The sequence below is a fragment of the Amblyomma maculatum genome, chromosome 11, assembly GCF_055883805.1.
Source record: "Amblyomma maculatum isolate TAMU_Amacu chromosome 11, ASM5588380v1, whole genome shotgun sequence".
Classification (NCBI taxonomy): Eukaryota; Metazoa; Arthropoda; class Arachnida; order Ixodida; family Ixodidae; genus Amblyomma; species Amblyomma maculatum.
In genome coordinates, this window is record NC_139354.1 from 132,962,034 (window position 1) to 132,989,741 (window position 27,708).

General features: G+C 42.9%; 1 protein-coding gene and 1 long non-coding RNA gene across 2 annotated transcripts in view; one reads left to right on the forward strand and one right to left on the reverse strand.

Annotated features, from left to right (window-relative positions):
• LOC146174994 (rab-like protein 2A) overlaps positions 1 to 26,760 on the forward strand; it is a 38,479-nt gene extending 11,719 nt beyond the window's left edge. Inside the window, exons 6-8 of the mRNA XM_084584274.1 lie at positions 504 to 601; positions 20,430 to 20,513; positions 26,469 to 26,760. Of these exons, the coding sequence (XP_084440400.1) occupies positions 504 to 601; positions 20,430 to 20,513; positions 26,469 to 26,543 (257 nt within the window). The 3' untranslated portion in view covers positions 26,544 to 26,760. The remainder of the gene's footprint in view (positions 1 to 503; positions 602 to 20,429; positions 20,514 to 26,468) is intronic.
• The window catches only part of LOC146174995 (uncharacterized), a 29,587-nt gene continuing 20,552 nt past the window's right edge, over positions 18,674 to 27,708 (reverse strand). The window contains exon 3 of the long non-coding RNA XR_014702064.1: positions 18,674 to 19,339. This is a non-coding gene — a long non-coding RNA (uncharacterized LOC146174995). The remainder of the gene's footprint in view (positions 19,340 to 27,708) is intronic.

Below are 27,708 nucleotides of genomic sequence, written 5' to 3' on the forward strand. Positions count from 1 at the left end.
GTAAGCACCCCTTCTGTATTTGTTCATGACTGTGAACTAATCTATCTTGATTCAAAAGACTGAGGTACCTGTTTGGCGATTGGTGCCGCACATGCGTTATTGGTTCTGAAAAGAGTATATTTTGCGTGTTTCTTTCTAATAAACTGCAGTTGATAGTCAGCGCAGGTGTTGTCTTTTTCCTTGTCCTTCGTCTCCGCGCTGTTATTCCTTAAAAACGGAAGTACAAAAGCACTACAGATGGGCTTCCAAGTCACCGATAATTGAATAAATTCTAATTCTAGACGTTTGCTGTAGGTGTGGAAGGCAAAATGTTGCGTCAGAACACTGGCATAAGCACTTACCGTCTTTCTGCATTCAGCTTCAAAAGCGCAATTTTCGACTTCTCATTTTCAAGGCACCCACCACCAGAGTCTATTCCTTCCGCAGGTTTTTTTTTTCTTTTCTCTTGTGCACTTTCGAATATTGTCTACTAAATGTCGAATAAACCTTTTTTTCTTTTTCAGCCGATACAACAGTAGTTCAAAAAAGTTTCAACTTCGGCCGGAAGAATGGAATGCCTTTCTATTTCGTGTCTGCCTCTGACGGCACTAATGTAGTGAAGGTGAGTGCTTGCTTATGCATATTCAGGGCACGAAACCGAAATTATGACCCTTAAAGACGCTTACACCCAATACAACTGGCGACGAAGTGCCTTTATTGCTGCTCTGTAGCACCGCACCATATAACCGGCTAGGTCTTACCCTGCTACCTAGTGACATTTGTACACTTTTTATAGCACGTATTAGGCTGCACACGTGTCTCAATGGGACTAAGAAACCTGCACATCATATTAGCCGCAACAGACAAATTTATGGTTTCATCGTTCCGTAATTTCCGGCGTACTTTCTGCGGGTTGTATATGTTTGTGAGGTGAAAATACAAAAGGTGTTTGCCGGTACATTCATAATTATACAGCATCGAGTATTATTTTAATATCAGAACATGTATTCACAATGCCAACGGAGCTTATTGCGTGCGTAAGAGTTTCGCGCGTTCTCATAGCTTTGGTTGCTTTCGTGATATAAAAAGTCTTGAACCTACTTATCCACCTACAGTGACTGCGTAGTTAGGACGGCAGACTGCTGATTCCAAGCACGCGGGTTCTATCAAGGCGCACCTCTCTTTTCGATACATGCCTCCATACAGTGCGATGCCATTGCACGTCAAGGAACCGCAGACAGTCTAAATTTCCAGAGATCTTCACTGCTGCGTCTTTCATAGTCTGAGCTGCTTAAATCAATCTACTTGGTAGGGTGTAAGTGGAGGCATGAATTCTAGAAAGCCGTCCTTAGCAGAGTCCTTTACAATAGCTTTACCAAACACGGTTTGCAGATAATTGAAAACAATGAGGAAACAGATGACGAATACTCTAGCCGTTCTTTTATAGCGGTAACTCTAATTCTTCAATGTCCAACCTTGAAGGTAAACAGTACGTCCTATTTAACCATAAAACCGGAGGAGCGTAGGTCTTAGTCACGTTACGTACTGCACACCATCTGCTTACATCACCGCAGTAGGGAAGACTGAGGCGAGTGTGTATACGCTCTGTTCACAGCTGAAACTACAGCTGTGCTGAACCACGTGGTTACTGACGACACGCGAAGCCCAATCACGCGATATGACCGTACGGCGCGAGTATAAGCGCGCGTCGTCGGACTGCTCCAGAAAGCCATGGAATGGAAGCAGCTCTAGTGAAAAATCCCGTATCGCGACAAACGGGTTTGAACCGATCTTATATTATTTCGTATAAATTATGAAGTTTAAATGGGTTTATTTCGGACAGGTCACGTCCGGTATGAATCTCAATCCGGACGGTCCAGTCCGGCATCGAGTTAATACAGGGCAGACCAATTCCAGTATGCATCTTATACATGACATACCAGTCCGGTATGGATATGAAACAGGGCGGACCAGTCCTGTATTGAGCTCATATACAGCACAGGTCATGTCCGGTTTAACAGAAATCGGACAAACCCGATATGAATGAAACTGATACGGGACAGAGTATTTCCGCTTCTCAGTACAATTCGGACGGATCGTGACGCTCAACCAGGATGACCATGTCGGAACATGCCTTCATGCTAAATAAGCATGAAACCACACATATTATACGTTACAACTTTTCTGTATATGTGGAGTACGCGTTGTTTCGCAAATACCTAGAAGATATGAAGCCGTGGATGTGTGCGCTAGCAAGCACATACACGCATCTCATTTTCCTCTTGCGTGTGCAACAGTTGCTGCAGCTTGTACGATCTTGCGGTGCATCTTCATATCTGCGACAGAAGATCTGCCACCTTCAACGCGAAATTGCAAGCAAGAAGGTAGCGTTTCGTTAGCGAGATAAAATACGCTCGAGAATAGATGAAACGCATCGCTGGCCATCGAAATATGCACAGGTCAGCCGGACATCGGAAGTCGCTTCCTGGGGTGTTTACGTATGCAAAGCACTTGCTCAGAAGTAAATTCATTGACGTCGCGGCTCCGCTGGCAGCAGGTGAAGCAAAAACAAGCAGTATTAGAAGCGTTGGCGGACCGCATATATCTATATGTAGCAAAAATTGCATGCGTTCGAAGACGATGACAAAACACATCAGCACTAGTAAATTGTGACATTCTGAGGTTTGTCTGCAAGAAAGCGAGCGATACATTGTAATGATGCGGGACACGGCTAACCCTTCGTAATAGCCAGGAAAAAGATTCAGCGTGTTTAAAGGGCGATCGTTCAATTACGACCGCAAATTCTACACCCTACAAAAATACAGAAACTGCAAACGAGCAATGTCGACTACATAAGCCGAAATATAACCCCTACCGTCGTATCCTGCCGTGGTGCAGTGGTTAAAGCGCGTGCCTGATTGCTGAAGATACCGAAGTTCGAATCTCATGTATATTTTGTTTTGTTTTCTTTTTCAAATGTACTGGTGTTATTTTATAGCTCTGCATGGTTTTTCCAGCCTGGAGTCCAGTTTTTTTCTGAAACAAGAGCCACGGACCATACAGGAATTTTTGGAATGAGAGCTCCGCACGGTTTCATTTCGGTTCAGCCTGTATCAATTAACCAGAAACCGGACGAACGCGTCATTTCTGGAACTGATACCGGGCAGAGTATTCCGCTTCTGAACAGAAGCCGGGCCGATCGACGAAGCTCAACCAGAATGACCATGCCGGACACGCCAGCGCACTAAATAAGCATGATACCAAACATATTATACAACCGTTCTGTATATAAAGGGCACATTTCGTTTCCCAAATACCTCGAAAATGCGAAGCCGTCGAAGTGTGCGCTAGCAAGCATATACGCGCGTCGCGTCGCTTTTGCGCGTACAACAGTCGCTGCAGCTTCGTACGATCTTGCGGTGTGTCTTGATATCTGCGACTGAAGATCTGCCGCCTACAACACGAAAGTAGAAGCACGAACGTATCATTTCGCTAGCGATGACAAAAAACAAACAAACATCGCTGGCCATCGAAAGGTGTGCAGATAGCCGCACACCGGGCGACGCGTTCTGGAATGTTTACATATTGAAACCGCTCAGTCGGAAATGTATTTATTGACATCGGTGCTCCGCTGGTAGCACGTGAAGCTAAAACGCCCAGTATTACAAGTATTAAGGCACCGGATATCTCTTTATGTAGGATAACTTACAAGCGTTCGTAGACGATGAAAAACACACCAGCACTAGTAAATTATAATATCTTGAGGTTTGCCTTCAATAAAGCGACACATTATAAAGATACGGCACATTTGTGAACCATTCGTGATAGCATGCAAAGATATTCAGTGTGTTTAAAGAGCGATCGGTGAATTACGGCCACAAATTCTACAGCCAACGAAAACATACAAAGTACGAAAGAGCAAAAGTAGCTACATATACTGAATAATAACAACTGTAACCATTACCCGCCGTAGAGTACATTTTTCCGCTCAGCAGATTTCTTTTTGTTCGCGATGTAAAAGATCCATTTTTGTGTACTATGTACCAATTAAGGCTCTGAAATGCACTACCGGACTTTGTTGCCTCGACCGAAAGTGTAACGGGACGCATGTTTGGTTATTTTCGAGGAGTTGTCGCTAGTGTGCGATTCCTGTCTATTCGATCTTGTTATGAATACTTATCATGTGTTAGCAGGAAGAAGCTGTACAAGGATTTGTGTGACGTAGTTCTTCCCATACCAATGTACCGGGTCTTATACAGTGGAGGACCGGGACGCGACGTACTTAGGCGGGTGAAGGCGATGCAGGTGCCGTCAAATGCAAAAACGTTTTTCTTTAAGTTACACACGGAAACACTGCCAGTGAAGAAGTTCTTGGAAGGGAAGCATTTATTTTTACCTTGGGGTTCGCATTGCTTATTTGTAAAAAGCCAGAAACTATAGACCACGTTTTTCTACATTGTTGGGAAGGGGTATACTTTTGGGACTTTTTACAAAGGACTTTCAAAAAGGCATTTCTTTAAACTCGCATGGTATTAGGTACTTGGCAGTAGAGAATGAGGATGGGGTGCCATTTGACCTTATTATGCTAATGGCTCTCCACTGTATTTTGCGCTCGAGAATGGAAGGATATCATTGCTATCCTGACGCACGGCCAGCACGGATCTATTTTCAGGAAGGCATGAATAGATATATTGAAATTCAGAAACTTGCTCCTTAAGCTCCCGAGTGGCTCGGAAGATTGAAGCCATTACTGACCCTAAGAGAATTTTAGCATGACGACGCCACAACCCACCTGGCTTATTGTTGTATTAATGAATGCTCATTGTACCCTGTAAGTGGTTTTGTGTATTGTGCCAAAGTCAGGCAAGAAAAAAAAAGCCGTAGAGTAGATTTTAAGGTGTCCGACTGATGACCATGAGGACAGAGGTTCGATTCCACACTTGGTAGTAGGTTTTTATTTTTTTATTTTATTTATTATTTTAAATGTAGTTTTATTTTATATTGTTGCATGCTTTTTCCACCCTGGCGACGTTCCTTTCCGGAAACGAGGGCCATCAACCATACAGGCCATTCCGGTATCAGAGCTCCGCGCGGTTTATTTCGGACTTTCCAGGGCAGTAAAGGAATTTCCTGAAATAGCCCCCAATCCTGTATCCCAGATTCTGTACAGTAAGCTTGTATACAATTTCCTGTACGAATTTTATATAGGACTTTTCAATAGGGAGGCTGCAGCCTCTTGTTCACATTGTTTCTAAGATTAGTTATCACAATACTCTAGTTTTTCAAATTTGTGACCCGAAATTCTGAGCTCTCCAAATGCTTTTTTTACGGTGACGTCAAAATGACGTGTGTTAGCAAAGGCATTCTTAGCAGAGCTATGCATGCTGCCTGAATGCTATATTTTAATCTGGGAAGAAAAATAAGGTTCAGGTGGCAGGGAGAAAAGCAGTTGTGCTTGTATAATGGATGGGGTGAAATGTGCCAATTTCTGTCAAGAGGCGCTTCCTAAAATCTGATCGGCTTACGCTGAGCAGCGGATGCGCACACATCATACGGTAATGTAAAAATGACGTTTCATGGCGTAAAGGATGTACGTCCATTCTCTTAAATGACGGAAGTTGGGCGCCAGGTTTAGGACTACGTTGTTTCGAGCGCATAACAGCGAAATGGATACGGAGTACAGGCGACTGTTAGCTCAGACATCTTGTTTTAATTTCAGAACGCACTTAAACGACGCAATAAGCGCACCTATGAGATGCACATGCTTTATAGGAATAATAAGCAAGACGCGGTCCATCCCAATCGTATTCTTCTTGTTATTTCCTCTTGTTATTTGTTATTTGGCAAGCACTCGCAGATTATGACTAGCAGCTTACCAGTATCGCTCAAGAGGAAAGTATACAACAGTTGCATCTTGCCTGTACTCACCTATGGGGCTGAAACGTGGAGGCTAAGCAAGAGAGTTCTACTTAAGTTGAGGACAACCCAGAGGGCTATGGAACGAAAAATGGTAGGGGTAACATTAAGAGATAGAAAGCGTGCAGAGTGGGTCAGAGAAATAACTCAAGTTACCGACATTCTAGTAGAAATTAAGAAGAAGAAATGGACTTGGGCAGGACATGTAGAGCGAAGAGAGGATAACCGATGGTCGCTGAGGGTAACAAACTGGATTCCAAGGGAAGGAAAGCGTAGCAGGGGGCGGCAGAAAGTTAGGTGGGCGGATGAGATTAAGAAGTTCGCAGGGGTCAAGTGGATGCAGCTAGCACAGAACCGGGTTAAGTGGAGAAATATGGGAGAGGCCTTTGCCCTGCAGTGGGTATAATCAGGCTGGTGATGATGATGATGATGATGAAGCAAGACGCAAATTTACAGCCGCACAAGGGCACTAGCGGCCCTCCCGTTGCAAACGTTTTGCCCGCATAGCGAAACTAGAGGCCCGCGCGGTTATTGCCGAGCTCAGAAATGGCAGTGTGCTAGCTCAAGCGGCTGATCTGCGTGAGACGAGACATTTTAGAGAGAGCATCGCGATGCTTTCTAATTATCTGTTTGGACGGATTGTGAGTGCGACCCGAGGGGTCATATGGTGCGGGGGCTGTGCAATGACCTTCGCGGCGACAGGCAATAAGGGATTGCCAAGGACTGCCTTGAACGTCGGCCACAAACACTGCCTCTTTTGTCTAGCAATATACATTAACATCATTGTTAATGGAATAAAGATCATTCCCACGATGGAAGAAGCAAGCAAATTTACAGATTGTTTTTTAGCACACCTATGTATGTGTCATGCACATGGCGCGTTCTTTCTGACCACATGTGATGTCATTCAATGTTTTGCTCAGTTGTACACACAGCCTCACCATTTGCTTAGCATTGCGTAAGAAATGTATGCTATTGTCGGCGGTCTAAAACAAGACCTAGTTGGTGTACTGTGAAAAGAATGGTACCATCAGATAGAGCGTCAAAGAATGATGTGCAAGCGGCAAAATGGTAGATTTTGGTTATGTAGGTAAATAACTATATCATATTACCGCGAAACCTTCAAAACTGTGTTGTTTTTTATCAGCCGCCGGCATGCGGCCTTATCACTTTGATCCTGGCACGCGTATCAATTCTGTATCCCGTGTTTGTTAATGCTCGTTGTCGCGATACGACGCGTTATCCTTTTCTTTGTCGCGAACGATGCGCCGAAATCTGTCTCGAAGATTCCGGCCTCTCGTTTGTCTTTCTGTAATGTTCCAGCCTGTGCTGGTAGCTGTTTGCGACGTTTTCTAGATTGTTTTGAGGAGCCTTTAAATTTAGCATTGACTAGTGTGACGGGCATTCTTTGTTCAACGATCGATGAGCACGTTTCTTGCCATCGCCGCCGCCGAGTTGCTTAGTTCTTTTTCGGGCTCAAGTCAGCCCAATAAAGAGTTTCTTCAGTACAATTACCCACTCTTCATTTATGTCATCGACCCTGGTCACCACCACGTGACAATATTTCGAAATAGCCGGGAGGAATCATGACCAAGGAGGTTATATCGAACTTCTGGAGTGGAGGCGGTGCGTGAAAAGTGAAGCCGGCGTCCGCTATCTTGCAAGGGGCAAGAAAGAGGTATCGCTAAGGAGCGCTTTCATATATAACACCCCATTTGCGGCTCTATGCTACTTTGCACTCGTCTGGGTATCTCCCCGCGCTTTTGGATCGCATGGGATAAAACGTCAGCTAAAAAGTTATGAAAGAAAGAATGTGTATTTTAATGAGCAGCATTATTGGATCCTATGGCGCAGCGCATTTATACAGTGCTGTGTTAGTTATCTCGAGTAGGAGAGCCTCAAGTGTTATGTCCTTCAATAGCTGATGTCGAGTATAATTGCGCTAGGCGTATTGTAAGTCTTAATTGCTATCAATATTAAAATAAATTGAATAAAAGTAAATTAGTTTTTTGTAATAAATTCAGCTTTCTGCTACAGCATCAAATCATATACCGTTAAATAGCTTGTATCGCGAATGAGATATTGCACTTAACGATTTGCGGGTATTAGCTAATGAGCTTTAATTAGGTGATTTTATTAACAATCGAACTTTAGGCTACAAAATCAAGTCATATTTCGTTTAAAAGGTCTCTACGAGTAGAATTAAAAATCAAATGGCAAACTACGCAAAACGATGTAAAACAGAACTAACGCGGGTCACACTCGGTTAAAATAAACGCGTGATAGAAGCGAAATTGTCTCAATGTTTACAGATTCACAGCACGTAAGGAGAGCTAATTGGGCCCCGATATTTTTTTTTTACCGCTTGAATGAAGCTAGCATCTGGCGTTGGCACGTGCGTCCCCTCAGTTAGCTATTGGCAGACACATCTGAATGAAGACACGATCATTCGTTTCTTTCCTGCACTTCATAATTTCTGTAGCATCATCATAACACTTCTGCAGCTTGAAACATTTTTATTAAAAGGCTCTCATTTTTTATCACAGTGCAACCCAAAAGAGTTTGAAAGATGTCGCACTAGTTCTAGAAGTCGCAGTGTAATACAGTTTTCAAAAGCCATTAATATCATTAAAGTAACAGACCTAATTGTTTCAGCGTTGGTAAAGCAGGTAACGAATGCCGCTCATTTGGACAGAAAATTTTCATACCGTCGGCGAAGTGTGCGTGCCGCAATGCAGATTTAAGGGCATATTCTCATCCCGAAACAGTGTTCGTCAAATGTGTGCTCTAATTTTTAAACTCATTTTACGGATGTGCTATGTGCGCCGCAGCGCAAGAGTGTTTTTTGGTTCAAGAAGCAGTGAACAAATCTGGAGAACATTATAATAGCTCGGCCCCGATTACATCCACTCTTATCACAATGTTAGGCGTATGAAACAAGAAATTGGCAGTCTATACAATGGATTTTGACGACAGGATGATTTCATTAAGATTTTCTTACATTCACATACGCGCAAGTGCTCGCAAAATGCGCGCGATGCGCTTTCAATGGCCTGCGCCGCGTGCTTTTTGCCCCTTGCAACATGGCCGCCGCTGGCTAGGCCGGCTTCACCCGCTCGCATTGGCGTTCATGGGGGACCGCCATTCTAGAAGTTTTATATAACCTCCTTGGTCATGACGGCGTCCAAGGGGGTCACGTGGTACTCGACTTGCGGCGACATAGGCCAACTTCCAGGGCGGGAAATTTGAAATGTTTGAACGCTAACATTGCCGTGGACTACTGGTTGCGCACGCTTTGAAAGTTTGAAGCGAGAGGTAATCAACCTAATGTAGTCTGAAAAATTCCAAGAAGACTGCAAAACCTGAAGTATTGAAATGCGAAATAGTTCAGCGAAAAACGCAGCGTTAAGACAGGACTAGAGAGACGAGGATAAGACATAGCTATAACTTACAACTGAATGAAATCGTACGACGTAAAAACGTCCCATCATTAAGCAACAATACGCCTTCGTATACCTAGAAAAATTGATAACACTCTTTATTGGCTATCTAAAACACGAAAAAACCAACAGTTATTGCTCATGACAATAGGTGCGACCTCAAGTACGTATTAAACACTGTTTTTCTTTTTCCGTAAGATAAACAAACAGTGTACTAATGCACGTGTCACTACTGCATTTCGTAATCTCATGCGCTTCGAAGATTTCTCTTGCCAATTGATCTTTACCGCTTCGCAAGATCATGGTACGGTTCAGGAGGGGAAGCCGATTTTGCAGCTCCTGCAGTGCTGAGACAAATGCTCATCAGTTTGTTGATGAAGTGAAGTGGCATGTTCACTCAATCTCATATTTAGGCATCTGCGCGTCTGCCCATTGTACACACTCCCACAGCAGAGAGGGATCCAATAAACAACCCCAGTGCCGCATGAGACGTGCGGATTCATGTGATTAACGCCACATAATGATTTTTTATTGCTTTCTATTTCAACCAAGCTATCACTCGACACACTAGGTCCAGCGGGGTAGCGCCAGAGCATTTGCTCCAACCTACAAGGGCGTACCTTTTTACGATAGCACGAAGAGATCATCGTCGGTACGTGTACCGTTTTTCGCAGTTATTCCTGCCCCGAGAAGACGACCTTTTAAACTAATACTGTTTTCATCAATAACTGGTCGCAAATAACGATTAAAAGGCTCTTGACGTTAATAGAAAATTACTGTTTCCTCATGAAAAGTCCTGCATCGTACATATTTGATCACAGAACAAGAAAACGAAACTAAAAGACTACATAGTCAGTGCAGCTGGTAACCTTCACTTGGGATTTTTGTGGGTATGCATAATATGTGGCAATGTATCTTGGAACCACATCTTACAACACCGGTGACAAGTTAAGTATCTCAATTGGCACTGGCTCTGAGGGCTGGCACCTTTCCACAACAACTAGCTCCTGGAAAATCCCCATGACTTCGCCGAAATAATAATGTAGGACTTCAAGCACACGCAATATTTGTCAATTTTTTCAATGCTTTCGACAGGTTTCCTCACTATCAATTGATTGAAAGAGCGTAAATTTGTTGGCTTAGATTATAACACTGTTGCGTGGCTATCATCTTATCTTTCCCTCCATATCACAAAGTGTATCAGCTAACAATGCTGAGTCTAACACCCTTGAGGTGTTTTGTGGTGATCCGCAAGCCTCTGTTTTGAGTCCATTGCTTTTCCTTGTGTATATTAATGACATCCCATCAAGTCTGGAACGTAACACGCAATACTCCTTTTCGCAGACGATTGTGTTGCTTACGCAACTGTTCGGTCCCTGGACTATCAAATCAGACTAAGCCTCTCACTAAACAGCATCGCGTATTGGTGTGCAAAATTGGACATGAAGTTCAATATCAATAAAACAGCACGCACCAGTTTTGCTCTTAAAAGAAGACCGAAATATACACTTACACTATAATGGCCAAAGCTATAAAAAGATCACTGTAAAATATTTAGATGTGCCGTTTTCAAGCACACTGAACTTGACAACTCCCAATGATAACGCATGCACAAAGGTATTCAGGCAGCTCAATTCCTTGCGTCCCAAATTGGCTGCAGCACCACCTCTTGTCTAACTACAATTTCTTTTTAAACCATTGTTCTGCCGAACCTAGAGTATACCTGTATAGTATTGCCGCATAGAAGACAACGTCAAAGATGATGACTGGCTACACAAGCGCGAACCTGGAAGAGAAGGAAGTTGGAGCGCAAGGCTCGTCCTGATTGATTTTAAACTTGTCCTATCTTTGGGTCCTCCTTGGCGTTCTATCGAGACGTGACACTGGTGGAGGTGCTGGGTACTTGGCGACTGCGGAGAGCTTTTTAGGATCAGGCCGGACACCTTCTTGGATAACGACGTGGCCTAAGAACTGCAGCTCCTCGTACCCGAAGTGGCACTTCTTGGGTTTTAGTGTGAGGCCCGCAGATCGCAGGCCTGAAATACAGCTAGCAAACAGTGTATATGCTCCTCAAATGTGGCCGAAAACACAATCACGTCATCAAGATACACCAGGCATGATTGCCACTTAAGTCCCGAAAGCACAGTATCCATCAACCCCTGAAATGTAGCTGGTTCTGAGCATAAACCGAACGGAAGGACCTTAAACTCGTACAATCCGTCGGGAGTGACGAATGCTGTCCTCTCCCGATCTCTCTCGTCTAATTCTATCTGCCAATACCCACTTTTCAAGTCCATTGAAGAGAAGTAACGTGCATTTCGTAGGCGATCAAGGGAATCGTCGATGCGAGGAAGAGGGTACACGTCCTTGTTAGTTACTTGGTTGAGCTTGCGGTAATCAATGCAAAATCGTAAGCTGCCATCCTTCTTTTTAACAAGTACCACGGGAGAAGCCCAAGGGCTCTGTAACGGCTGGATAACGTCGTCCCTAAACATTTCGGCCACCTGGCGCTGAATGGCTTCATGTTCTTTCGGAGCTAAACAGTAAGGATTTTGTCGAATCGGGCGAATCGAGTCATCCGTGATGATTCGATGTTTTGTCAAAGGCGTTTGGCCGATCCGCGATTCGGAAGCAAAGCAGTCTCGAAATTGATCTATGAGATCCAAAAGACCGTCCCGTTCTGAAGAAGACAAATTTGGACTCACATCGACGATGGTTACGGGCGTCTTGCACATTGATCCTTCCTGTTGCAGTGAGAAGCAGTGCTGCGCATTTGGGAGGCTGTCGAAAAAGGCCACAGTTGTGCCTGTCGGAATTTGCTGACGCTCGTCGCTCGGTCTGCCCATTGGTCAAGTTGACTAGCCCTCTAGCTATAGAAACACCTCGGCTTAGTACCAGGGCGACTGCCCTTTCGGCGATACCATCGCCGCAATGCGCCATGTCGCATTTCACTTCAACAAGAGAGCATGATCGCGGAGGTAATGTCACCGTCTCATTGGCGACGCGTAAGGGCATCAGTGGCACTTCCGAACAACCAAGATCTTCATGATTGTTGGCAGAGGCAACGACGCTGTCACGAATGCTGATTACAGCCCCATGAAGACGCAGAAAGTCCATGACCAAGATGAGGTCTTTGCAACACTCAGGGAGAAAAACGACGCTGCCAACAAACACAGCGTTTCCTATTCTTATCCGGGCAGTGCACTTCCCTGTCGGTGCCACTAGCAGGAACCCAGCACTTCTTATTACTGGCCCAGTCCATTCGGTTTTTAATTTGCGCAGCGTGTCAGCCAGTTTCTGGCTAATAATTGAAAAATCCGCCCCGGTATCCACCAGAGCATGTACCTTCAGCCCATCAATGGAAACGGCGAGGTCAGCGCAAACAACGTTATCTGGGTTGCTCGTCTCTTTCGGCATTTGCGGCGGAAGTGCGGCAAGGTCGGCAGTGTCAGCTTCATCGTCGGGGCTGCTCATCTGGTGCGGCATTTTCGGCGGTAATATAGGCGGCATGTTCGGCGGTAGTGCGGCAATGCCAATACTAACGGCACCGTCAGAAGCATGGGTTGTCGGCAGTTGCGGTGGTGGTGAGTGTTTTGACCCTTTTAGACTGTGTGCAGCCTCCCCTCGCGAGGTTGCGGCTGTTAGTTTCCGCGTTGAGGGCTAGGGGACCGCTGTCCGCCAACGTCAGCATTGCCACGACGCATCGGCGGAGAATAACGCTGCGGCGATGGGGAGTAGCGGCGGCGGAAGCCCTGGGATTCAGTTTCCCTGCTGACAGGAAGGCCGTCCTCGGTTTGGGCAGTGTCAGCAACAAAGCGGCGGTGAGCAGAAGCAGACGGAAAAGCCTGCACCTCTTAGCGGTAGCGCCAGTACCGATATAAGTGGCCAGGTTGTCCGCAGTAGAAACAGAGTGGCCGGCTGTCATAACTGCGCCACCTGTCCGTTTGGCGTTGTTGAGAGCGCCTGGAAGGCGCCCACTGAGACCTCTGAAAGAATCGCGTCTCCTGATTGCTTGGTGAGCTCGGTGGGGCGTGGTCCGGAGGCGGGCGACGTAGGACCGCTGCGTAGCTCTCAGACTGCGGCTCGTGATAAGGTGCAGGAATGTCGGCCGTGTAGTTGACCGGTTGTAGAACGCGGTATGGTTCGGACATGGCTGCCGCGTTGTCGACTGGATGAAACTCGTTGCACTGGGCAGACGATGATAGGGAGCACCGAATTTCATTCCTTACAGCTTGCACGAGGGCCTCTGACGAGCGAGTTTCGTAACCGTAATTCGCTGCAGCTCCCTTAAGGACAATTTCTCTAATCATGTCTCGAAGAGTGGTCTGATCTGTTCCAGTAAGCGCCGCCGCAGTCGTCGGGGCACAGCTGGCAGGTCGGTTGTACTGGCGGCACCGATCTTGTAAGGCTCGCTCTATAGCCGTAGCGTCCTTAGTGAACTCACTCACCGTTTTAGGTGGGTTGCGTACTAAGCCGGCAAACACCTGTTCTTTGACACCATGCATGAGATGCCGTAACTTATTTGGCTCACTCATATCGAGGTCGGCATGGCGGAAAAGGCGAGCCATGTCTTCAGCAATCATAGCCACGCTCTCATTCGACTTCTGGACACGCACTTCAAGCAGGCGCAGCGCATTGTCTCGTCGATCAGTTCTCGCAATGGTGTCTACGAGCTGGCGGCGGAAGTCATTCCATGTGGATAAGCTGGCCTCGTGGTTTTCAAACCACGTTCTAGCATTATCCTGAAGCTTTATGGTCCCCGCACCAATCCTATGTCGTTGATAGAATAGAAAGAATTCTGCGCATGACACGCCATGTCATTTACTTTCGATACTCACCATACGACAGCGTCACTGCGCTACACAGGTAAGCAAAAATTCCGACTTTAAGATCAGCACGACGTGTCTCTGCCATGGAGTTCATTTTTCGGCTTTATTACGGGCATATAAACATATATATCGACGTACATGACACCACACTTCCAACATTCATACAAAATTAATCATCACAAGGACATCAGGCACTTTTCTTCGGGTTGTGGCACATTTAAACAGTCATTCTTTCCTTTTGCTATTGAAGCATAGAACCATCTCCCAGAAGAAATTATGAATGTTGATTTTGTTTATTTATTTGAAAGTAAAATCAGGGCACTTCTGTGGTAAAAGGGCTGACTGCGAATATCCTGCTTTTCATTACAGAGTTGATTTGCGTGTTTCCTCTTTCCTTTTTTTTTTAATTCATACTGTAGATTGCTTCCTTTGCGCTGTTCTACTTGGATCTTGATCTTTGCTTCCTAATTTTGCTGTTACTTCATTTTTAACTGTTTGCTTTCTGACCCACTCCTGTATGAACCTGTAACGACTAACGGTATCAAGAAGTAAAAAAAGTAACAAATTTTTAGCTATCTTTTTTGACAAGTGCCCAAAATGTTGTATTAACGGATTGTTACTCTCCACCCGGAAATTTCCGAATTCGCAAAAACCCTTTTATTTGAGTCCCCGAAACGATATTCTTTCTACTCCTTGGGATTGCAAGACTTGTGAAATTATTATGGCTTATAATTATTATCGAAAGGTACCATCGCTTGTCAGCGGCTTTCTGCAATATTAAATATTGTTTGAGTCGGTGTTTTATTGAAACACCAACTTGTGCTTATTGAAACACCAATATTCGACCTTGTGCTTATGAAAAGCACAAGGTCGAATATTTTGCTAACTCATCTTATACAAACTCGGTTCTGATCGGCCAGTTGCCATCTTCTGTACGACAAATAATTTTTGTCCTTATACAGTAAATACGCGGCTAATCTTATTTCATTTTTTTTTTCTAATGGCGCGACCATTTACTGGTGTTTGCGAGCTATCGCATGGTAGAGGGCAAATTGATCTATTAGTGATTGTTAAGATTGCAGCGGGACACTGTGCTGCCAAAAATGTACCAATCGAAGATCTTTTCAAATGAATAGAAAAATTAAATATCCCATCAATACAGCGTAGAAAAGCAGGATTAATGGCGGGAAAAATAAACCGACCATTATGAGCAAGTTTGCAAATGGCGCAAGGGAAGCCTTTGTCAATTATTGCCCGGCACAAAGATGTTTGCACAACTGTGGGTCATTTAAAGGCCCGCGTTACAATTAGAGTGCCCTCGGAACATAAACCATAGCCCCGGAAAAATAGTGTGCCAATTGTTTTACCGGTGTACGACACCGTAGGTACTGCGGGAAAAAATTGCTTTCTGAGCACATGCAAGCAAAGCTCTATCTTTTCGGCTATAATAGTAACGTTTTTTTATACATAACACATTATTTACTAACTTTATTGCGGCTTGAAGAAGCTATAAGAAGAACATAAAATGGCGACTACGAAAATGGCCGAGTCTTTAAATCAGGTAACAAGAACTCGCCATTAAATTACCGCCCCATTTCTCTAACCAGCGTACCCTGCAAAATCATGGAGCATGTAATCTATACCCATATCATGGCCTTCCTTGATTCTAACAACTTTTTTCACCCCGCGCAGCATGGGTTTCGTAGGGGCTACTCTTGTGAAACCCAACTGGCTATTTTCGTGCATGACCTGCACATTAACCTGGATTCTAATCAACAGTCCGATGTCATATTTTTAGATTTTGCTAAAGCCTTCGATAAAGTACCCCACAAACGCTTAATGATAAAACTTTCCCTATTAAATCTGCACCCCAACATTTTAAAATGGATTGAAGAGTTTCTAACTAATCGCTCCCAGTTTGTTACTGTTAACAATACGTTCTCTAACTCCCTTCCGGTGACGTCAGGTGTCCCCCAGGGATCAGTACTTGGCCCCTTACTTTTTCTTATATACATTAATGACCTACCAACACATGTAACCTCTAACATACGCATGTTTGCTGACGACTGTGTAGTTTATCGTACCATCACTGGTCCCACTGATCAATCAACACTACAAAATGACCTTAATGCTGTACATAACTGGTGTGACCACTGGCTAATGGAACTTAACCCACATAAATGTAAACTTTTATCCTTCCACCGTCGTCGTAATCCTCTTATTTTTTCCTACGTAATCTCTGGAGTGCCCGTACAACCTGTTCAGTCATATAAATATTTAGGCGTAACACTTTCTAGTGATCTTTCTTGGAATTTGCATGTAACTAACACAATATCATCTGCCAATAAAACATTAGGATTCTTAAAACGTCATCTACATTGCGCGCCTCAACATGTTAAACTCTTAGCCTATAATTCACTCGTCAGGTCTAAACTGGAATTCGCGTCACCCATTTGGAACCCCCATCAAGCTTACCTCATTAATTCTCTCGAGTCCGTTCAAAATCGCGCTGCCAGGTTCATCCATGCCCTGTATTCTTATGATGTTAGTGTATCTGCCCTAAAAACAGCCTCAGGTTTATCATCACTATCTCTCCGTCGTCGCATTTCAAGCCTTTCTTTATTCCATAAAATATTCAACAGTCCCATGCGGGCCGCCCCTTATATTCTTCCCCCAGCACGCATATCACCCCGCACCAGTCATCGCCTGCCCGTCGCCCGTCCATTGTCACGCACCGTTACCTTTTCGAATTCCTTTTTTCCCCGCGCAGCTGCAGACTGGAACGGCCTTCCAGGTGACATCGCTGTTATCACCTGCTCATCCAAGTTCCTTGAAAGTGTCAAAAAATATGTACAATAACAATGTTTTTATAAAGTTTCCCACCCCTTATGTAACACCCCTTCCTGGGGCCTTTAAGGAAATAAAATGAAATGAAATGAAATGGTGCTGGACACGAAATGGGGAGCATTTATGCACTAATGACGCAGACAAGATGCGGCGGTACAGTTGTCTTGGGGTGGGTGTTAAGCTCTAAGCACTTCTGTTGGTATACCCTTATGAACAGTAATATCGGCACTGCTTTTCAGGTTTCATCTTGCGCTTACATCTTTCCTTCTTCATAAATCCGAGTACATTCAATAACTGCCGAGTGCTCGATACTGGAAAGTCAATTAAAAGCTTACGCTCTTTTAAAACACCACTATATCTGTGTACCAGAATTAACTCGGAAGAATTTGCTGGGCGGGATTATCCATCCATCGACACAGAAATGAACAAAACTCTGAAAAATGTTATTATCCGATTCAGTATGCATCCATGAATGCGTACAGTCATGAAACACTTGATATTACAAGCAATAAAATTATAAATTATGCAAAATATTTGCGAAGTTCTTGCTCTTGAAACGTGCCAATAAATAAGTAAAGTGATCTTGGACATACCAGCACACCTAGATTCTTAGTCAGCCGCGTGTTTCTCCAAATCACAAACCCTTCTCGTGCTGCATGACATGTTGTCACAGTGAGGCATTTCCTTTATGTGATGTAGGTTATTTTGAACGGTATATACAGTTTCTATGGAGCTCCCCAATCATCCATAATCAGGTACAATTCAAGTCTGCAGAAGCCGCCGCACACAAACTTCCGTGACAGACATTAGTTTTCTGTTAATCTTTTTCTTACTACCTATATAAAAAACCTAGCCAGCAAATAAAATTTCAAGTTCAAGAATTTCAGTGCAATTGGCTTCTTGGGTGCAGTCAAATATCTTTTTTTTTTGTTTTACGTTTCCTACGAGCAATACACACGCCACGTACCATGGACCGTCGTCAGAAAAAGCTTTCCTTTTTTGGAGTTGTAACCATCTATGAGAGCTCTCAGTTCAACATGTTACACTGCTTTGAAATAAAATGATAATCTAATTGCCCACAATAGCATGGACGGGGCAGGTGATACCCCGCAGACCTCCGGCAACCGCTTTATCTTAACAGGCATTGATCAGTACTGAGGTGAACAGCGATTATCTATGTTTCTTTTTTGACTATACTTTGACATACACCTGAAATTCAAACTGGTAAATAGGGCCCTGTGTCAGTGCGAAGTGTCCACGCAAACGGCACACGTGACAGCAGATATCGCCTATTTTTTATTTTGACAACTTTCCCAAGGTGTCCGCACAATGTTTTTGGCGTCAGCAGGCTTGATATAAGGAAAAACACAGGAGGTTTTTAAATATACTGATCTGCGGTATTATTGTACCTCTCCACAGTGTAAGGTGCACCTAACTCACTATTTTGGGAATCCCATAACTTTGCATGTATACAGACATTTATAAACGTGCGGCGTATTTTGAAAATAAGAATGCAAGACGGTCTATGGCATCGCTTATAGTCCGCAGAAATCGTTTCAATTAATTGCAAACCTCCATAATAAAACACCCCCAGAAATCCAGAGCTGAAAGCTTTTTTATTGACTCTGCATTAATTTTCAGTTGCTACCCTAATGTGTTCTGAAACCTACGTTATATTTTTTTTGTCACACAGCGATAAAAGAAAAAATAAATTCAGCACACCTCCAGTTATAAAAAAATCGTTTAGTGCGTTTGAAGTGTTGAAGAACCCAGTGCACATCAGCTTGCGATGCATGCACCCAAACTAACTCCGTAACAGATCGGGACCTTTGAAATGGGCAGACCATGAAATGAACCAGTTACCTTAATGGTATGTGTTATCATGTTGGTGCAATTGTAATCTTAAATATATAATTAGATCAGTGGTTCCTTTTCAGTTCAGTTTGTAAGCCCGGCTGCTAAGAATCTTGGTCACGATATCTACAAAGTGGAAATTGTCAAGATATTCCCTGCAAAACATGCCATCGCCTACTTGAGAAGTCTGTCGATGATCTAATTTCAAATTTAAAGCGACTGGTACGTCATCCATGAAACAAAAAATAACATCTTGCAGAATGTTACAGAGAACTTCAAATAAAACAATATATCGGCACTACTGGAAACAGTAATTGGTAACTTTAATTATTATTGACGATGACGTTCCTTATTCAATCCGATAAGTACTGCCATCAGAACTTCGGCGTAGACCAGGAAGTCGCAACGCAGCACGGGTGATTTGAGACTGTGATCTTTCCCTATTGGGAAACAGGGATTCAGGCGCGACTTTTTCTGAAAGAAAAATATGCATGCAAGAAAAAGAATTATACTGCAATTCGTTCCGTACATTGCTTACATTTAGGTCTCTTACAGTTGTTTCTGAAACCAGGTCTTGGTAAGAACCCGACAATATGCTTTGACATATTTGTTTACGACACACAGTTTTCTCCAGCGCAATTTAGGCATGCGCATAGGGAGGCTAGGGAGGCGGCGTACCAAACATACCTCAGGCCCATCTTAGAGTATGCCTGCCTTGTGTTGGATCCGGTCTACGGTATTCATGTAGAGATGCTTGAGCGCATACAATCTGCGGCGGCGCGATTTGTTCTTGGCCTCTACGACCGCTCCCTTAGCACATGTAAAATGAAAAAAGGAATTGTGCTGCGTTTTATTGAGTGAACGTCGCAGGGCTCCACGTTTAAAGCTCTATTATACATATATCATGGTCAAACAGGAGTTTCATCCAAAGCATATTTGCACCCCCGCATTATGTATCTTCAGTATTTGATTTGGATCACAAAGTGCGATCGTATATTTCAAGGACAAATATTTTCCAGTATTCTTTTTTTTTTGTACGAACCATCAAGGAGTGGAATGCACTGCCAAGTGAAGTAGTGAAACGAAGCACGGCGGATTTGTTTTATAAAGACTTGTATCCCCCGCAATAATGCCTTATTGGAGCTGCTGGTTTTTACTAAATAAAGAATAACGAATCCTAAATATTGTGATCTGCGCTCAGCTCTCAAACCTTACCAGCCGGATGTTCACCCCAATCTGTTCATCACACTGTTCACAAAGCGTAGCATCCTCTGCAATACAGTGATCTTCAATAGTGACTTGCATGTGTTACGCGGGAGCTCAAGAATAAAACTACAACACAAGATTTCACTTTTTCCTTGATATTATGACCATTGCGTAGAATTGTGGCTGTGGTAAACTTTATTTCAGGGACCAGCGGCGCGTTTAATTTGCATGTAGTCATGGAACCACCATTTTCGAGCTATTGATAATAGGAAATGCTGCTCATATGTCCTGATGCGTTGAAAACCTTTATGTAATGGCAGGATACAATTCCTTATAATTTATTCGCCTTTGCTTGCAGGTCTTCAGAGAAGCCATAGCGGCAGCCTACAGGTACCGTAAGGATCCCACTGATTTTGTAGACCAGGTGCTTCAAGAACTAGAGGTGAGTGATTTCTACAAGCGTGGTAACCTCAGAAATGCTTGCCTTGTCATTGCGGTGCAGGAGTATGAAGCTCCTTGAGACTCAGGTTTTGTTTTGTGACTCGAGATATGCTAGGGATTAGCATAAATCACACAAATGGGGCTCTACGTGCGACTGCTTCACATATTTGCAGTTTCAAGCTAACGCTTTCGCCATTGCGGTGAACAGAGCTTGAGGTATTCGCAAAACAGTAACACTGCTGACCCAAGGAAGCAGTTTCGGCCGCATGCTAGTACTGCATTTTGGATAGCCCTGCTATTTTGTTACAGCATTTTCTCTGTTTGTTTTGTTCGAAACATAGAAAGGTGAATAAAATGCATTACACTCAAATTTAAATGGTGTAAGAATAATGATTTTATTTATTTATTTTTTTATGTATTAAATACTGCAGACCCTTGGATTCAAGCAGGGGGCATAGATGCATACAAACAAGAACAAACAAGCACAAAAAGTGGTAAAAATTATGCAATATTAGTCCCACTCTATAGCCATCTGTAAAATATTTTTCCCGTCTGGTATTGTCTTAGGGTAAAAAAAAACCCTAAACGTATCAGTTCGAGCATAATAGGGTGTCAGTTAGTCATGATGAAGATTTTTTTTTTTGTGTGGCGTGTTATTGCAGGAGATTTATAAGGGGAATGGTTTATGGCAAGCTTGTTACTTATCAGCAGATAAAGGAATTCAAGCCTCAGCTATTTTATGCGTGATGGAAATGTTGGAATAGAATTCTCTATACTTATTTCAGAGGGCGAGTGAAACCTAGCTAATTTATTCGGTATAAAACGAACTGCCTTTCCTTTGATCTTTTCAAGGCGGCTGGTATTTTACCTAGTGTTAGAATCTCAAGTTATGCATTCATATACTATCTTAGGCCTAGTAAATGAGAAGTAAGAGAGTAATTGTTCGTCAGATGGGGCGTTTTTCAGTTTGTGCCTTAGGAAACAGAGTTTGCGGAAGGCAGAGGAGCAGATTGTATTAATATGCAAGTTCCAGGACGGACTACAAGTTAAGCTAGCAACCAAGTATTTGCAGCAGTTAGTATCGCGCTGCGGTGAAGTACCTAAGGAGTAAGAAATAATAACGGGCTTTTTTTACCAGTTATACGGATGAATACTGATTTGTCAACATTTATCAACATCCATCATTTACTGCGCCAATTCAATATGTTTTTTTCATTCCGTTGGAAGGGCAATATGTTCATGTGTAGTTTCTACATCTCTATGCAAGATACTATCTTCAGCAAACAGTGATTTGCACACCCGTACACACAACATTCACGATGTCATTATATATATGACGAATAGCACGGGACCTAGAACACTACCTTGAGGCACCCCTGACATGACTGGAATGATTGCCGAGCTGCGCGTTCGCCACTTTTAATGTACTGTGTTCGTTCAGTAAGCTAAGCAACAATCCACTTTACAAAAATGTCAGGTATGCCAATTCTTCTTAGTTTGAATATTAATTTGTCATGCAGAATTGTATCTAACGCTTTGGTAAAATCTAGAAATATTACATTTATTTTTCCTGTCGTGAGATAACGCAAAATTATGAATTACTAATACCAGTATATTTATGTATTTATGTATTTATTTTTTTATTTAAATACCCTAAAAGCCCAAGTGGGCATTACTTAGGGGGGGATATAAGTAGTAGTAGGTGGTTCTTTATTATAATAGAATAAAGTAAAAACATTAAAGGGAGGAAAAAGGCATATAACAGCACAATACATAATCTTGACGTGTATTAGTTAACAAATACACTTAATAATTTTACATAACATACAGATCGATGTACACAGCCCTACATTCACTAATGAATACCTAGGTGTTCAGGGAACAGCACATAACGCTTCAGAAGACAATATTTAAAACAATAATACGGTAATTACAAACAACCAAGGTGCCTTGAAAGTTTTATTTGAAGTTGTGATAAATTAGTTGTGGTAGCTAAATAACTCGGTAATGTGGTCCAGTTTTCTATACATAAGAGTAGGGGGAGGTTTGATATCTTAGCGTTCATGCGAATATTGACGGCACTTGGTAGGGATGATCAGTCCAGAATAACATATGATGGGCAGGAGCGATGCGATTAGCTGCAAATGAGCAGTCACCGTAATATTACGAATGAAAGAACGGTAAACGAGAGAACTTGCGTCGAGTGACAAGGTCGGGAATATTCAGTGAATGCTTTAGATTACACACACTGTGATGCTATGAGTATGACAAAAAGAATGAAGGTGTCAGCTTTATTTTGGACAGACTCAATACTTAATGAAACTCTGCTTGGATTCATATTATGGAGCAGTATACTCTGAAACCGACCTTATAAGAGTAATTTACGCGTGAAGATTTGTCTCGTAGTTGGCAAGCTGTATTCGACTTTTAACGAGTCCCAGTTTTTGAAACGCTTTGTTTGTGATGTGATCTATATGGACGCTACAGCTTAAATCAGCACTTAAAAAAAGCACCAAGGTACTTGAAGCAATCTGTTCTTTCAACTAAACTGCCATTAATTGTGTATAAAGTAGAAGGCTTATTATTGCACGTGGAAAAGATCATTAGCTTGGTTTTTTCTTATATTATTTTCTATCTTGGGGGCCATACATATTTGACACCATTCATGTAGAAGGCATTAGGTCTGGCTGTAGGATAACTGCGTCAGTGTGGTCAACTATATCTTTATAAATTACGCAATCATCAGCCAAGAGTCGTACTCTAGATTATTAATTAGATGTTATGTCTTTAACATAAATTAAAAATAGTAAAGGCCATAAAACTGATCCCTGTGGAACTCCGGATATGACGAGCGAACTGTTAGACGAATACTCTTCAATTTTGACCCGTTGGGAGCGATTGCTTAAAAATTCTTCGAGCCATCAGGTTATGTCACGATGTAGCTGAATGTTAATAACGTTTTCATTAGTCTTTTATGGGGAACGAGGTCAAAAGCATTGAAAGATCTTAAATATGGCGTCAGTATATATTAATTTGTGTATCGATTCATGAAGATCTGTTACAAGCTCAAATAATTGGGTTTGAGAAAATTTCCTTTGCCTAAAGCCATGTGGTTGTCAATAAGCAGGTAGTCGTCGTTTAGATGGGTCATTACGTGCGAGTTATGTTCCAGTAGTTTGCGAAAGGTTGATGTTAGTGATATGGGGCGATAATTTTCCTTCGACATGCTGTCACCGGATTTAAAACTGGGCTGATGTTTCGTTTTCCGGTCATCTGGAATGCATTCGGTATCTAAATACTGCTGAAATATAAGAGATATTATGGTAGCCAACACATTTGTTGAAAGTTTTAGAAGTGTTGATACCGTCGGAACCAGGGCTACAATTAGGTGCCAACGGCCTAATAGCACAGGGCGACACCAGATGCATTAATGACGACCGGTTCTGATGAATGAAGAGCTCATGGCTCCACAGTTTCAGGGAAATTAAAAGGCACTGATTCGGTAGTAAAGATTTCTATGAAGTGCTTGTTAAATGATTCAAGCATTGCCTCTGGAGCCATCACAAGCCCGCCCGAATCTTTTAGCAGTGGAACCTTGTGGCTGTTCTTGGGGTTAATTACTTGCCGAAATTTGGCAGGGATGCTTCTGAGAAAACTGGGTAATGTGTGGCTGAAAGGAGTGTTTGGCATCCTTAATAGTGACTGCGGTTATAGCTGATATGGCTTTGTACTTCTAGATGTCGCCGGGGTTAGTTTCTTTTGCTGTCCGGTACACTCTTTTCGTTTTGTTAGGACATCTTTTCAAATGTTTTGTGAACCGGGTGGCATCAGTTCTCTGCTTTATGTGTAATTAAGGCATTCCCAAGTTCCATCAGCTTATCGCGAAATAACACCTAATTTTCGTTCGTCGTGCGAGCCTCAAAGGCGGCTCCGAAAATTTGCGCAGTTTCTTAGCATGCCTTTTATTTATTTTTTTTTTCATAGCACACTTTGGGTAGTTCCGTATACATTTTGTTGCAATCTGCTTGACAGGAAGGTGGATGGGTATAAAACTTTCAGCGAATCTGTGATCGCTTATTGTTTCGAGTACGTAGTTGCGGGAAGGAGTGGAGAGGTTAGAAAATAATAAATCTAGAGTGTGATTACCTCGGGTACACTCTTCAACCAGCAGCGTTAGATGGAATTCAGTCATTGTATAGAGTAGGCATGAACATTCGTGGTGATTGGGCCCAGATGTGACAGATGATTTTATCCTGTTAATAGCAGGATAATTGAAATCCCCACCTAAAAGTAGAATGTTTTGGAGGTAGGTAGCAAAGTGCATCGTGCAGATGGTCAATGAAACCTGGAATCTGTTTGGGGGACGGTAGCATACATCTATGAAATATGTGGCATCTTTAAGACGAACCATGACCCACAAGAGATCGAGGCACGTGTCGAAGTTGACATGGTATGAGTGATGATCCCTCCTTACGGCGACAATTACGCCTGCTACCCTTCCCGCTTTCCTGTCTTCACGAAAGATACATAAATTGTCGGGAAATCATAGTTAACTTTTCGAAACTTCAGGAATTAGCCATGTTTCAGTGCCAATAATGACATCTGGACAGAGAGTGAGGAATCATGTCTTTTATGGGGTCAAGTTTAGGAACAATACTGTGTAATTAAGCAAGACGCACGGAAATTTCGGGAACCTTTCTGGATATTCCTTCGCTTTGTGTTTTTGGTCATTTAGGACTGCACACATCTTTTTCACTTACATTCACTTGTTCCAAAGTGGAGTCATATATGCAGGTTACATGACGCAATTGAAGCTTGTTGAACTGAAATTTTAATTGCTCGTTTTCTTTCCGAATAATTTTTGCATATTCCATCAATTTGTTTCGTTTCAGTTGGATGTTAGGGGAAAAGCCTTCTTCTAGCCACAATTTGTGTTCGACGTCTTTCAAGTTGAATGCATTCCGCCGTACTTGTTCCTTTACCTTCGAATTAAGGAACTTGATGATTATGGGGCGCTTGTAGTCATCGCGACGCTGACCAATACTGTGGGCTCGTTCGACGTCGTTTGCGTCCAGTTTAATCTTTAGAGGGGTGAAAATGAAGTCCAGAATTTTTCTATAAGTATTTCCATAGTCTTCACCTTTTATTTCAGGCGTGCCTTTCACCAAGAAGTAGTTTCGCCTCATTGTGTTATTAATATCATCAACCACATTACCAAGGTCCTCGCTCGTGCCTTCCACTGCAGAGTTGACTTAAAACACCGTGCTATGAGCAGAACAGACATTTTCCTTAATGCCGGATACACCACTCGGGTTCTGTTCAATAGCGCTTCTTACAGCGGAATACCTCTATATGAGGACATGCAGAAACTCAGTAAGCACATTGTTTTCCGCAGCCAAGAATGATTTGATGCAGTTAGCCACAACTTGTTCCAAGAGCTTGCGTTGAGTAATTACCGAGAAACCGGAGCCGCAAAAACGATCTCTAAATTTCGTTACAAATACTTGGGACACCTGTTGTGACCACAGCACCGGAATGTCCAAAATTGTGAACAACAAGTCGCAGGTACGGCTGGTCTCACAGCCAGTGAGTCGCAACGGCAGTCGTTCGCGCCAGTAAATCGCAAAATCAGCGCAACGTTATCTCTCAAGCAGGAATCAGCGCAGACAAAGTTTCTAAGGGCTAGCGCACGCGTCCCCGCAGCACCGTGTTTTAGAGAACCCAGCCACTAGTAATATTTGTCGCGAAGCGCGTTTGGTAAATAAGAGCTAATTTAGGCGCCAAATTCCAACGGCCTGCCTCATAGCAGCAGACTAATGATTTAGAACCCAGTGAAATAAAAAGAAATTAAATCATTACGTAACACGGCCTTAAACGAGAGCCGTGTGTTGGATAATTACAGATAATCGCAGCATTTTCCACTCCTGCAAAGTTTTAATTTTTGCATTAATTTCAGGGGTTCAGCAGTGACGGTGAAACAGAGGACACCTCTTCGACTTCTGGTGGAAGCACATCTGTTAAACCGGCGTGAGATAAAGGTGGACCAACCAGATATCGCACGCTGGAGGCGGTGTTTACCGCCTTACGGCTGTGTATATAGAGGAAACTTTTGGGGTGCCTTCGTATGCGATGCTGGACACGAATTTTCTGGTTGTGAGTACTGGGCACTGCGCAACAAAGATGCAGTATTTCCTAGCGTAAATATTAAATGATATGCATTTGTCAATAAACAAAAGCAACAAAAATATTCTTGTGTGCATATGCTCTTACTCGTTTTCCCTGCTAGTAACCGAACATGGGTACACTCATTTATAGAGGTAAATTCTTTGAAAGAAAGCTGACCAAATCTGTCAGTAATTAGGAAACTAATTCCGCATGCTTTTCAATTACACTTTCAGGTTCAATGAAAGAAATGCAAACGACGTGCAGGTAGTTTGAATAAATTCCTGTCGTTTACTTCTGGTTTGTAATGTTTTAGGCGTCAGAGATGATTTCGTCTAAACATGTACTTTGGTATTTAAGGCGAATACCTATATTAGCACAGATATCACCGTTGAGATTTTAAGTGAGCATAATAAACTTCAACCTTATTGTAGCGAAACGGTGAGGCATTCATGCGAAACAAAATGTTACTAGACATTCCGTCCTTTTTTTTTTAATTGTAGAGCACGGCGTCGCCGCAGGCTTGCAAGGCTGCTGAAGGGTGCGCGTGTTCTTTTCTTAAGGAGTCTGCCTGAAAGTATACACACGCAGAGGATCTCGCATTGTACTCTAAGTCGAATACTACGAAAGACTGCGAATTTCTTCACAGTTATATACAGGTTAACTGCCTGCGTGGAGAACCTCTATAATGAGAAACACAATCTCGTTATATACAGGTAATGCGATAGAACCAACTTTGACGGCAAAATGTTCTAATTTATACAGCCGTACAAAGTAAGAACTCACAGGTTTTTTTTATGGTGCCGGTTCATATATGAAAATGAAGTTACAATTATATTTCATTAGTATTGATAAAGACATAAACAGGATATTTGCTGTATATGAAGAGAGGTGATAATCATTATTGATTAAGCTTTCACTATCAGGCCTAGTAGTATGCTCTGGGAAACGGAATACATCAGTGAAGAGATCCAGGACACTAGGACGAACAGGGACATCGCCGAACATGCCACTCGTACTCTTCGTGCATAGAC